Source organism: Suricata suricatta, chromosome 10 (assembly GCF_006229205.1).
Source record: "Suricata suricatta isolate VVHF042 chromosome 10, meerkat_22Aug2017_6uvM2_HiC, whole genome shotgun sequence".
NCBI lineage: Eukaryota > Metazoa > Chordata > Mammalia > Carnivora > Herpestidae > Suricata > Suricata suricatta.
Window position 1 is genome coordinate 28,054,474 of NC_043709.1, and position 14,779 is coordinate 28,069,252.

The 14,779-nt window shown below is 34.7% G+C and overlaps 1 protein-coding gene and 1 long non-coding RNA gene across 3 annotated transcripts in view; one reads left to right on the top strand and one right to left on the bottom strand.

Moving 5' to 3' along the window:
* The window catches only part of EPYC (epiphycan), a 38,437-nt gene extending 26,501 nt beyond the window's left edge, over positions 1 to 11,936 (top strand). Inside the window, exons 4-7 of the mRNA XM_029954771.1 lie at positions 3,561 to 3,719; positions 4,576 to 4,778; positions 6,106 to 6,201; positions 11,311 to 11,936. Of these exons, the coding sequence (XP_029810631.1) occupies positions 3,561 to 3,719; positions 4,576 to 4,778; positions 6,106 to 6,201; positions 11,311 to 11,481 (629 nt within the window). The 3' untranslated portion in view covers positions 11,482 to 11,936. The remainder of the gene's footprint in view (positions 1 to 3,560; positions 3,720 to 4,575; positions 4,779 to 6,105; positions 6,202 to 11,310) is intronic.
* Positions 1 to 14,779, bottom strand: part of LOC115304554 — a 37,963-nt gene that overhangs the window by 21,644 nt on the left and 1,540 nt on the right. The gene's annotated exons all lie outside the window — the stretch shown is intronic.

The window sequence follows — 14,779 nt, forward strand, 5'->3', positions numbered from 1 at the left end:
ACAAACTTGAGCAAGACATTTGCTATTTTTTGCCTTAGTCTCCTCATCCAAAATATGAGATAACAAATAATAGATCTTCCTAGAATTGTTGTAAGAATTAAATGGATGAATTCTGACCCATAGTAAACATAAAAATTTTATTCTCGTTATTCCTTTATTGATAAAAGAGCTTATTTTTTGATTCTCAACAAATGTTTCCAGCGTACAATACAGGTTTGTTAACTTTGGGCACTGTGTTGTACCGATCTCTAGAACTGACTTATTTTGCATAAGTGAAACTTTACATGTGTTGAACCACAACTCCCCAGGCCCTGGGAACCACCAATCTACTCTGGGCATCTACCAGTTTTTAACTATTCACCAATAAGTGATGTAAAAGATTGTCTTTTGTAAAATGCTTCCGAGATGCCAACCACTATTTTATGTATATTAACTCTTTGAAGAGTCAGAATGATACTATGTATGAGGTATTATTATTTCCACTTTACAAATAGGACAATTAAAACTCCAGCATGGTATAAAAGTGGTCCAAGATCATGGAGGTGGTACATAGCTATGCTGAAATGCAAATAGAGACCCTGTATTTTAAGCCAATATCTCCAATGAATACATTATATTCTTTCCACATAGTTAACATTCCTTGGATTAGTAGAACGCTCCACAAATAAAAACATGGAGGTACACTTATAATAGAAGGAAATGTAAGTATCCACCAGAAAGTTTTCAGTAGGGAAATTAAATATATCTACAACATTGCTCACTTTTAAGTAATTTCAGATCCATCAAAAGTTGACTGATCTGTCATCATTACCTATACTCAAGTCTTTCAGCCAAGCCAGGAACAGCAGAAGGACATATGCCCAATCTTTTCAAAATCTTTAGTTTTTGAAAATGGTGTTTAGTTTTTGAAATTATGGCTCAATAATGTCAGCTTTGAAACCATATAAAAATCTACGTCTTTAAGGAAAAAAAGTTATCTCTAAAGTACTCTGAGGGTGAGTAATGAAGTCAAAACTTTAATTCACATTTTAATTTCCAAAAAGCATAGCCAGAAATTCTAAACTTTAAAATTAAATTTAAATCTTATACATTCACCATCGCTAAATAGCTTGGAAAGAAATATTTAGAGCATTAATAATCAAAAAATCATATATGTTTTACTATGAATACCCATTTCTAAAAATAATTTTCCCAATAGGCTTAGGTTTGAGCAGGAAAACTAGAATTAATTACAACTTGTGTGAATATATATAAATTACCTTAAGCAAATATTGCTAAGTTAGCAAGGCCAAGAAGATACAGAAGAATCAAATGACTTTATTTTATTACAAGTGGCAAATATTAATTTATAATGAGTTGAAAAATTAGAAAGTGTTAAATACTTCAAGCTTCTCCTTAAATTTTCTTTCCTAGGTTTCCATTTCTAAAATAGGTTTCACTCTTGGAGCTGTAATTGTAAATGATTTCCCTACTTGATGACAGTAGGAAGACTTAGTAGGTACACTGCTAACTCTTGATCACAAACCACAAATGGATTTCTCCACTAAGGCAACCAAATATTCTGGTTAGCCTGGGAGTGAGGGGCCCCACGATGGGGGATTTTCAAGGCTAAAACCAGGAAATTCGCAGATAAAGTAGGATGAACTGAGCTATCACAGGAAGTTCTTCCATCTTCTTCCAAGTTTCTCTCATGGCTGTTTCACATTCTCCATTCATCTAGTATCTTACCACCCTTCTCCTCCTCCTCCCTTTACTCTCCAAGCTCATCAGAGAGGTGAGCCTCCTACTTGACAGAGAAAATGCAATCTTCTGGTCATGAGCTCTTTGGTCTATCTGTTTTGAGATGTAACCTTTACCTACATGGACATGCATGAACCTTATCTCCCTCTCCTCCTTTTACAACAGACGGCCTGCCTGTCCTCTCAAATATAGGATGTGATCCTTTCCACTGTGGCTTTAAGTCCATTTTTTACTGCCTTCTCAGGATCCTTTTGATGATCTTCAAATTCTACTTTGGATTTCTGTCTTCCTGTTTTTCCTGCTTCAGTCAATTTACACACTGCAAATATATTTACATATAAGTATCACCATCTCTCTTTCCTCCTTCACAGTTAAACATCTCAGTAGCATTGTCTATATCTGCTGTAACTACTTCCTCACCCCCAACTCCCTTCTCAGTGGGCTGTTAATCTGGTTTGCAGCCCAATCACTCCATAGCTCTCACTGAAGTAGTATAGAACCACATAATAACTAATCCAAGACACAGTTTAAATTACCTGACATCTCAGCAGCCTTAGATGATTTCTATTCCCTTTCCCTTTAAACTCTCTCTCTCCCTTTGGCCTCCATAATATCTCCCCGTCCTATTTTGTTCCTTTCCTTCTGGTCATTGCATTTCTATCCTCCTTTGAAGCTCACTGTCCTCTACATGACCACTAAACAGAGTGAAGGAGGTGTGCGTGCGTGTGTGTGTGTGTGTGTGAGCACATCATAGAGAAAAAAAAGATCAGTATGTTGAGATATGACCCAGTCTCACAAATATCTTTCGGGTCTGTTCCCTTTCAGACATGTCACCAAGACCCCAACCAAGCAACTGTCATCTTTTATCTGGACACAACTCATCTCCACTCTGTCCACTTGCCCTCCTTCAGTCTTCTACAACACCTTCCCAGCAGAGTGTTTTCTTAATATGCAAATCTAATCATGTAATAACCTGCTCATTGTTAGGATAATGAATAAAACCTGTAATAACACAGCCTATAAGGCTTCCGCATGGTCTGTCTCATACATTTCAATGTTCTCTGTGCTATGGCCACATGGGCCATCTTTTAGTCCCTCCAAAGAGAAGGGCCTTTGCACAGGCTGCTTCCTCTCTGGGTCCTCTTTCCTCCCACTTGCATGGTCAACTCCTATTTTTGCAGATCTCAACTCAGTTATCACCTCAGAGAACCATGACTGTCAGACTAAGTCAGAGTCCCCTTTTATGCTCATATATTTCATGACATTTTTCACAGTCACCATTTTATTTACTTGTGTGATTAACATTTATCTTATATAGAAGATCATAAAATAGAACAGTGTCTCCTTGTGCTTCTCACTATTTCACCAGCTAGCATAGTGTCATTTATATAGAAAGGATTCAATAAATATATATTGAGTGGATTAATATTAATGATCATTAGCCTATCATTTTTCTTGAAGCAGATTGTGTTTCAGTGAGGTGTTTAAATATTAAACGGAAGACCTAATAAAAATATGATGTGTGATGTTTTAACTTTATGAAAACCACAGTCCTAATATTTACATTTGAAAAAAGAATTCCTAATAAGCATAAAAGCAACAAACACACTGCATCTCCGAATATACCAATTATTGGTGCAGCTTTAATTGGTATATTTGATTTTAATTTCCATTTTAGAAAACCATTTGAGACAATATGAAATATACCAGGATAGTCTATATGAGGCCCTAATCTTATTTAACAAACATCTAATCATATTGTTTCGTAGAAATTGCTTTTGTTACTTACTTACATATAATTATTTGCCTCTACCTTGTAGACTTTCCAACCTGCCTTCTCTGTACATGTATAAGTACCACCGTATACTGCGATGACCATGAACTTGATGCTATTCCTCCGCTGCCCAAGAACACCGCTTATTTCTATTCCCGCTTCAACAGAATTAAAAAGATCAACAAAAATGATTTTGCAAGCCTAAGTATGGATGATAGCACTAATATCATTATCTTCTTTATGGCCTTTTCTAAAATTTTGACACTATAAAATGTTGGTACTAAAAATGAACCCTGAATATGAAAATTGGCCCGTAAATGACTATATCTTCTTATTTAAATATTTGAAAGTTTGTTTTAATTATATTAAAAATGATGAATTAAAGTCATTATGAAACTATATAGTTGATATTTTCAAATGAGCTATTTTCAAGAAATAGAATCATAAGTATGTATATTTTAGAGGTTAAAACTCATTATCATGTTATGACATTGAGTAAAATGTCATGGTCATATATTTACTAGGATTTTGGTTCTTTGAATAGACTTCCATTAAAGCACAGTTTCTTTATTATTAGTGTTTATAAGCCTACATTCTGACTTTATAATTTTGCTAACTTGGAAGAATTTTGGTTCTTGTCTTTATAAAGTATTTTAATCATTGGAAATTTCTTTTTAATGTCTTTGTATTTTAATGCTAATGTATCTATGACTATTAGAGAATACAGCAATTGGCATCAGTGAGGAAAACCTTTTAAATAACAGTAAAACCTAGACAAAGCTTATGAAGAATATAGGGAAAACACAAGTTATTTTAAATATAACGTGTCAATACTTTTGTTAAGGTTATGCTTTCTTATAAGTGCAAAAATATGTATAGTATTCAGTGGAAACAATTAAAATTGTATATAAAGTAATTAGAAATAATAATTTTATTAATTGTCCATTGTTAATTAAATTCACATTTCCCACTTATATGTCGGAAATTTTATATTCATATATTTATGAATGAGCACAACATATTCAACAGTATTTAACTACTTCTTTCATTTTTCCTTCTAGACGATTTAAGAAGAATTGATCTGACATCCAATCTAATATCTGAGATTGATGAGGAGGCATTCAGAAAGCTACCTCAACTTCGAGAGCTTGTCCTGCGTGACAACAAAATAAGGCAGCTCCCAGAATTGCCAAACACTTTGACATTTATTGATATTAGCAACAATAGGCTGGGGAGGAAAGGAATAAAGCAAGAAGCATTTAAAGTGAGTTTTAAATTTGGATAAGGAAGACTTTAATCTTTCTACTCATTTGTTGTCAATGACTAGCCTTTTTAGTTCCATAAGGAGATTCAATTTGATGAGACTTTTAACTACTAAAAGCAAACAAACAGCAACATCAACAACAACAACAAAACACCCTGTACCAAGCTTTGGGGAAATACTGTGTTCTGGTAAGTTCTGAGGTTAGTCGAACAGCAAGAATAGAAAGCAGAATGGGAATAAGGTGTTGGTGGCTACCTGGAACTCCAGTCTACAAGGAACACGAGGAAATGATGTAAGCCAGACAATGTGTATTTCCCAGGAACTCCACTCAACACAAATATTTCACATGGATTAGAGCATAAGTACTTGTGCAGGGTGAGGGAGGTGGCTTGAGGATAGAAGTCTTCTAAATTGCATGGTAAAAAAGGATTCTGCTAACCTCAGAAACTTTGTTTTCCAAATGAAGGAAGCAAGTCTGGGGCCAGACTGGCTAGCTTAGAGTAAGAGTTCGAGGATAAGAACACTCACCAACCAGCTTTCTTACCAGCTCTTACTCTCTTCAAGCTGCTCTTCTAAATCTATGCAAATTTAGACAAATTTAAAGTACTATTTGAAGAGACACCTTGATATTCCCAGGGAGAGGACAGAGAGCTACGTGGACCCATCGGCACTAAGCCATGGCGAAAGTTCTGTTTCTTCGCTCACTCTCCTGTAACATTATCCTGGTAGGCAGAGGAGTTAGGACACCTAATTGTGGTCTGCAAGGGTCAAAGTTCAGTCTCCTCATTCAGCTTTTGTTGGCTTGGGTGGTGGTGAGTTGAAGTTTTTTGTGTAGTATTTGCCTAGAGTAGACCTATTATTGTCTAAATGTTGTTTGTTTGTTTTAATCTTGCTAGACTGCCCTTTTCCTGGTATTTGTACTAGAGAAAACAGGATTTTGTTGGAGAGAAACCCTCTTTTCTCCATCCATATAACAGAAAGGACATTCTTCCTATGCCCTCCAAATCTTCAAAACCCTATTGCAGAAGGTCTTCCATGGGAAGACACTGCCTTGCTTAAACTGAGAAAGTGAGAGTACACAAAGCAAGGTTCTTCTTAGAGATTGAGAAACACTTTACATTTTCATCCAGAAATATTTGCTGACAGTTAATTCTTACAAAGTCATTTGTATTGTCTAGTAACTAGAGAATTAATCTGCTTCACCTTTGCAAAACAAGACGTTGACAAGCATGTGTTATTTTACAAGTAGTTGCATGAACAGGGAATGGAAAATACAACTGAGGCACCACTAATTTCCACTAAGTCTCTACATTTGGAATCTTCACAGGATATGTATGATCTCCATCATCTCTACCTCACCGATAACAATTTGGACCACATCCCTCTGCCACTCCCAGAAAACCTACGGGCCCTTCACCTCCAGGTAGGCTTCTACTAGGAAGGTATGCTCAATAGCTCCATGGAAAACAAAAGCAAAGAGAAGGAAGTTGGAATAAAAAAACTGTTTATAATAACCCATTGACACCTGGTCACCATTTCTCTTCTTTTTCTCCCTTTTTTCACTTTCTGTATCTGAATGAAAAGTCTTTGTACATTCATGCCTCTTTCTATACTGATTAACTTCTGATAACCTTAATCTCTAAAGATTTTCAGTTTTTATCAAATCCTAGTGCATCTAGCTGGCGCCTGAAATTACTTTTTAAAAAATTGAAACCTTCCTCTCCTGAAGAAATGTGTAAGAATTAGAAATGGAAAAGAAAAAGGCAGAAAGAAAATTTAATTTAATTTCTGGCTTTTAGGGAAAAATGTCAATTTTAACTTTTGATTTTAGGTTTTATGTACTGAATTAAATTCAATCCTAGAGCATTCCTATCTGGTGAGGGAGGACAGACTTTCATCTCTCTGAATTAAGAAAATGTGTTTCCAATGTGTTTTCTAATTCTGAATTAAATTGTATTACTGTTGTCTGTAATCATATTGACCCTACAAAGTAACTGGGTCTCTAATGTTGTAGTCAAACACAATGGATTTGTATATACATTATGACATTAAAAAATAAAAAGTAATTGACTTCACATTCCCTGCTCTAAGGTTTAAAAGGGCATCACTAAGTGCACCCATTAAAACATTTCTCTTCTCATGACCACCTCTTCAACATCCAGTATATACCTCTTTTCTTTAAGTTTATTTATTTTTGAGAGAGAAGATGCAAGTGAGGAAGGGGCAGAGAGAGAGAGAGAGGGAAAGAGAGAGAGAGAATCCCAAGAAGGCTTTGCACCACCAGTGCAGAGCCTGCCGGGGGGCTCAAACCCACAAACCACGAGAACTTGACCTGAGCCGAAGTCAGACGCTTAACCAACTGAGCCACCCAGGTACCTCTAGCTGTTTTTAATTTACAGTTTTCAATGCTTATATGAAAATCCCCAATTTTGGTTCATTTCAGAATGTTTGCCAAAATATATATATAGTAATTAAGAATGAAGGCTCTGGCAAAAGCAGTTTCCTTGGGCTGAAATTCTACTTCCAACACTATCTAAAAATTGGACAAAATATCTGAACCTCACTGCACCACAGCTACTGGAACACGAAAAGTTCTTACATGTGAGGCATAATTTTATTATTAACAGCAGGTTCTTATTACCTATCAAAGAAAATAGTACACACATAGGCAAAAAGTTTGGTATTCCTCATGGATACTTACTAATGAAAAGAGAGTCAATCCATCAGAAAGATATAAGGATTATCAACATATATGCACCTAACAATACACAATTTATACTCATATATATTGTTAATAATCATTATTACTTATCATAATAATGATGGTAAACAATATGCCTCAAAACATGCGGAGCATAAATAGAACTGAAGGTAGAAATAGACAAGTCAACAAGAACTTGGATCTTCAATACTTCACTTTTAATAATGGGTAGACCACTAGTCATAAGATCAGCTAGGAACTAGTTCAAGAAGATCTTAGCAACACTATAAATCAACCAGACTTAACAGTCATCTACAGAACATTCCACCACCCAACTCCAGCAAAATTTACACAGTTCTCAACTGTTCAATGAACATCTCCCAGGATAGGTCATATACTAGCCCATAAAACTGGCCACAATGAATTGAAAAGAATTGAAATCATGCAAAGTAAGCCTTATTATAATGAAATTAAAATAGAAATCAATAACCAAAAAATCTAAAAAATTGACAAATATATGGATATTTAACAACATTTTCCTTAATTAACAGTGAGTTTAAAAATTCAATAAATTATTTAAGCCAAAAAAATTTTTAAATGACTTAAGCAATGTAGTAGGTAAAATGTCAATATACAAATATTAATTGTATATGTCCATACTATGAATGACCTTGAAAATGAAATTAAGAGAACAATTCTATTTATATTAATTACAAAATAACAAAGCACCTATGAATAATTTTGGCAAAAAAAGTACAAGATTTATAGACTGAGTACTATAACATATTGTTGAAAGACTTCTGCACAGCAAAGGAAACAATCAATAGAGAAAGAAAAATAGCCCACAGAATGGAAAAAGATATTTACAGACCATTCTTCTGACAAGGGGTCAGTACCCAAAATATACACACAACTCAAAAAACTCAACAGAATATCGATTAAAATATTGGCAAAGTACCTGAATAGACATTTCTTTTTTTAATGTTTTATTTACTTTTGATACAGAGGGAGACAGAGCATGAGAGGGGGAGGGTCAGAGAGAGAAGGAGACAGAGAACCGGAAGCAGGCTCCAGCCTCTGAGCTAGCTGTCAGCACAGAGCCTGACATGGGGCTCAAACCCACTAACGTGAGATCTGACCTGAGCCGAAGTCAGAGGCTTAACCGACTGAGCCACCCAGGCGCCCCAACATTTCTTAAAAGTAAACATACAAATAGCCAACAGGTATATGAAAAGATGCTCAACATCACTAAGCATAAGGGAAATGCAAATCAAAGCCACAGTGAGATGCCACCTCATTGAATGGCTATTATCAAAAAGACCAAAGATAACAAGTGTTGACAAGGATGTGGAAAAAAGGGAACCCTTGTCTACTGTTGGTAAAAATGTAAGAGGTACAGCCATTCTAGAAAACAGTATGGAGGTTCTTGAAAAAGTTTAACAGAACTACCATATGATCCAGTGATCAATCCCATTTCTGGGTGTATATATACAAGGGAAACGAAATCAGTATCTCAAAGAAGTATCTGCACTCTCTTAGTTCACTGCAGGATTATTAACAATTGCCAAAATATGGAAGTAACCTAGGTGTCTCTCAGTGGACAAATGGTTAAAGCAATTGTGTTATATATATACCATGGGTAATTATTGATTTTTTATAAAAGAAAAAAAATTCACCAGACCCCTAGGTGGCTCAGTTGGTTAAGCCTCTGACTTGATTTTGGCTCAAGTCATGATCTCACTGTTCAAGACTTTGGGCCCTGCATTGGACTCAGTGCTTGGGATTCTCTTTCCCTCTCTCTCTCTCTGCCCCTCCCACTTGCTCGCTCGCTCTCTCTCTCTCTCTCTCTCAAAATAAATAAATAAACTTTAGAAAAAGAACAAAATTCAAAAAAAATATGCCATTTGTAACAACATAGATAAGAACATTATGCTAAGGGAAATAAGCCAGACACAGCAAGACACATAAGATCTCATATGTGGAATCCAAAAAAGTCTAACTCAAAGAAGAGAGTAGAATGGTGGTTTCCAGGGCTTGGGGACTGAGGGAAAAGGGAACAAGTTAGTCAAAGAATATAAAGTTTTAGTTATTCAAAATGAATTAAGTTCTGGAGATATAATGTAATACAGCATGATGACTATAGTTAAGAAAACTTGAAATTGAAGTTTGTTGAGAATAGATCGTGTGTTCTTAAACAAAGGTAACCATATGAGATGATGCAAATGTTAACTAGCTTGATTGTAGTAATCACTTCACAATGTATACATATATCAAAACATTATGCCGTACCTCTGAAATATGTGTAATTTTACCTGAGGAGATATAGATGTAAATAAAGGAAAGATGGCCCATATTTATTGTTTGGAAGACTTAATATTAAGATGGAAATAATCTCCAAATTGATCTACATACCTTTTATACAGAAAGTCATAAATAATCCACTAAACCATCTAAACTAATAAATGAGTTCACCTGTGTGGCAGGTTACAAAATCAATATAAAATATCAATTGTATTCAATATACTAGCAATGAACTCAACCACAATGAGATATCACTTCACATCCACTTGGTCAGCTAAAATAAAAAAGACAGATAATTACAACTGTTGTTTAGGAGGCAGAGAAAATTGGAACACTCATACATTGTTGGTAGAACTCTAAAATGGTGCAACTACTTTGGAAAACAGTTCAAACTTCCTTGAAATGTTAAACATAAAGTTACTATATGACCCACAGTTCAATTCCCATTCATATATCCAGGAGACCTGAAAACATATGTCAACACAAAACTTGTATGCAAATGTTCACAGAAGCATTATTCATAAAAGCCAAAAGTGGAAACCATCTGAATTTCTATAACTGATGAATGGACAAAAAATGTGGTATATACACACAATGGAATATTATCGGCACTAAAAAACAAACAAGTGCTGATACATGGTACAAAATATATAAACCTTAAAAATACAATGGTAAATGAGAGAACCCAGTCACAGAAGATGATACATGATCCCATTTACATAAAATACCCAAAGTAGGAAAACCCAGGGAAACAGAAAGTAGATAAGAAGTCACTAGGAGCTAGAGATAGAAATGGTGGGGGGTGGGGGTGGGGAGAGTAATTGCTAATATATTTGGTGTTTGGGGGGATGTTTAAAGTGTTCTAAGTTAAATTATCGTGATGTTTGTATGGGTCCCCAACTACCTTAAAACCCACTCAACCATATACTTAAAGTGAATGAATTTTATGCTATGCAAAATACATCTAATAAAGCTATTTTTAAATATGTATTTCTGGCCTCTGCTTATCTCCCTAATATTTGCTCACTCTCTCCCTTATTTTATTTACTTCCGTCATGTTGACTTTTTTCCCCATTCTTGAACATTCCATGGTAATTACTCATATTGAAATTGGTGTTGTCTCTGCAATAATCCTATCTTGGCTCTTTCCATGCCTGTGTTGTTTTTATTCTGTTCTCAGCTCCACTGCTATCTCTTAAGATAACTTTCCACAGTGACCATCCTTTTTCACACTACTCAACATTTTTAGAAATAACATTTTCTTTAAATTTGTTTTCTCACTTCCTTATCTTACATTTCTATTACTAAAGTGTAAGCTCCATTAGAGCAAAGCACATGTCTACTTTGTGCTTCAATGAATTAATTCCCACCGCCTAAGTGTTCAATGTATTATGATCCCATAACATGCATTTTTGGATAAGAGAAGGAACAACAGAATAAAAATGGGGGTGACGCATAATAGACTATGTTATTAACCAATACTAAGCATATTTTATATTTTGTCTTTTAATTTATTATCATCTGTTTTAGAATAACAACATTTTCGAGATGCATGAAGATACCTTCTGCAATGTTAAAAATTTGACTTACATCCGAAAGGCGCTAGAGGATATTAGATTGGATGGAAACCCTATCAATCTTAGCAAAACTCCTCAAGCGTACATGTGCCTACCTCGTTTGCCTATTGGAAGTCTCGTCTAATTGCTGATAATGGTTAGCATTATGGTGCCACTACCATGGAACAATTCTTACTGCTCTCTTCGGAAACAAAAACTCAGCCTGATACTTTCAAATTGTGTTCTTAAAAATGATATAATTTCATGAAATACAACTAAAAGTTTTAAGATATGATGGCAATTTAGTAATTTAAGCAAACACCAGATGAGTCAGGGATAAAACCAAATGAGGTACAGAAAGGGAGAAGTTAAATGATAAAAAAATATATTTTGCAGCTATTCTTGTAAATTACATGTAACTTGCAGGTTTTAAGGATTTCTACCCATATAATTTCAAGTTCAGTACATAATAAAGAAAAAACTTGAGATGAGCACTCTAGGTGCATTGTCAAGATTTAGATGTTTTTAATTAAACTTTTCTATTCCTTTTTTTTTTCACTAAAGCATGTTTCTGTTTCCAAATTGATTAAAGATAATCAACGAGAGAATAAAAATATTTGAAATCTACAATGGCATTGTGGGCAAATATTCATTATAATGCAACATGCAAATAATCATATCCAACAACAACAACAACAACAAAAACACACATGGCTTCCATTTTTGAATAATAATATTTTATCAACTTAAAGATCTGCCAACTCATTTTAGAACCTTGCTTAAATTCCAATTTATTGGTATATCTCATAAGATGGTGGTGTAATAAGAAAACCTTAGGCTGGTCTCATCCCTCGAACACAACTAGATAACTATCAAATCATTCTATTGGCATACCTCTGTGCCTGTGAACAAAATAAAGTTTATAAAATGGAAAATGTAGACAATTATATGAGAGCTACATTTGGGAAGAAGTTAAAGAATACCTTCTAAAGAAAGTTGATCTTTCTGAAATTTATGATCATAATGCAGGCACATGGTTAAAACATGAAAGATAACAAAAGAATGTATGATAAAAGGTGATTTTTCTTCCAGCTACAAACCTCAAGTTCCACTGCCAAGAAAAAAACTAGGCAATAGCTTCTTGCACACTTTGGTGAAAGTTCTGAAAGCTTGGTACATAAGCAATTTCCCCTTTTTATACAAATAGACATATATAGGTGCCACATACACACATGTATACCACCATAATGTATACATTTATACATGTAAACATGGATTTTTAAATACAAGAGATAATCAGTATTCTAAGCCTTGCTTCTTTAACTTAAAAATATTTCTTGATGATTTTTCCATATAGCTCTACTGATTCTAAAAATTTTTTAAATTTTTATTTATATTTGAGGGACAGAGAGACACAGAGTATGAGCAGGGAGGGGCAGAGAGAGAGAGAGAGAGAGAGAGAGAGGTGAGAGAGAGAGAAATAGAATCCGAAGCAGGCTCCAGGCTCCGAGCTGTCTGCACAAAGCCCGACATGGGGCTCCAACTCACTAACTGTTGAGACCATGACCTGAGCTGAAATTGGACACTCAACCTGCTGAGCGACCCAGGTCCCCCTACTGATTCTGAAAAGCAGGTATCAGCTCATTACATGAATGTACATTTTATGTTCTTTTATTTACACTAAAATTGGAAAAACTAGCCTTGTGTAAACAAAAATAGTTTTGTGGACATGTTAAGAGCACATCTGTGGATAAATTCATAGAAGTGGAATTCTGGGTTCAAAAGCATATTATCTTAAATGTTAATAAATATTATTAGATTGGCCTTCAAAGATGTCATACCCATTTACACTTTCACCAACAGAGTGGGAGAGTGCATGATTTTCTGTAACCTCACTAAAATGTTTTAATATCAAACTTCTTCATCATTGTATGATTTCTGAATTAACATATTAAAGTTAAAAAAGTGGAAATAGTACACCTTTAATATTTAAAAACATATGTTGGGGCACCTGCGTGGCTCAATGAGTTAAGCATCTGACTTCGGCTCAGGTCATGATCTCATGGTTCCTGAGTTCAAACCCTGCAGTCGGGCTCTGAGCTGACAGACCAGAACCTAGAACCTGGAGTCTGCTTCAGAGTCTGTGTCTCCCTCTCTCCGTGCCCCTCACCTGCTCACACTCTTGTCTCTCTCTCTCTCTCAAAAATAAACATTAAAATTTTGTAATAAAAAATAAAAACTTAAAAATATACTTTTTTACTTTCAACTATCTCTTTCAGGCAAATATATTTCTTCATCTATATTTTCTGAAATTTTTCTCTTTATTTCATATCGTCCATCATATGCCATTATTTATAGACACGATAGCTAAATCCAGAATTTCTGTCGTGCGGCGGTTGAAAAGAATTGTTCTTGTTTCTCCACAGTAGATGCATAAGCATTTCCTTGTTTCAGTTTAAAAGTATAAATACCAATATTTCCGTAATAATTAAAAATATATCTTAATTTGCTTGAGACCTATGGGGAAAACTAATCACGCAGCCTGTGAATCATAATTTGTATACACCAAGTTGTAAAGCTTAAAAAAGAATAACCATCAAGCCATCATTATAAACCAGTGATATTTAGAAATTGATTGAGTTTTTGTTTTGACTTTTTAGATACACTCCAATACATGATTATGAATCAGACTAAAAGTAGAATTCTAACATTGGAACTCTATATTTGTTTTCTATTACTGCCTTAAAAAATCGGCACAAAATTAACATTTTACTGTCTCACAGTTTATATGGTCAGAAATTCTACATGAATCAACAATCTCAGCTTAGGGTATTACATAATGATTTTAGGGACCTATAAAAATGTCTTCATTTCTTTTAATATAAAAAAAGCAAGATAATGATAATAATAATAAATATGAAGTAATGAATCTATCCTGGATTATATTTTTCCTTATTCCAACAAGTCATAAAATAAAATTTTTATTTTTATTTTTTATGGAGGGAGGAGTACATGAATAAGTCATAATGGGATTCCGCCTACAAAATATTGATGATCTTAGATCTCCCCACAAATGGCCTAGAAATCTCTCTGTCCGTACAGCCTTCTCTCTATACCATTATTACAAAACTGGGGGTGGGGGAGCTCTAGCAAAATGTGAAATGAAATAAAATACCAGGATGAAAAGGGCATTATTATGCAGACATGTACAACCAACTGACCTGTTCACAGGCATTATGGCTTCCTACTCCCAAGGCTACTGTGCACACTTCATTCACCATGAACTTCAGAAGGACAAAGTGCTACCATAGCCCTGAAAATATGATGACAACCAGTATGCCTTCTAAATGCATCCTATTGCAGTGGCCATTTCCAACACCCACATTCTTCATTGAAAGCTTTAATTAAAACTGACCCCTGATTAAATGTCGTCTTTTTTTTAG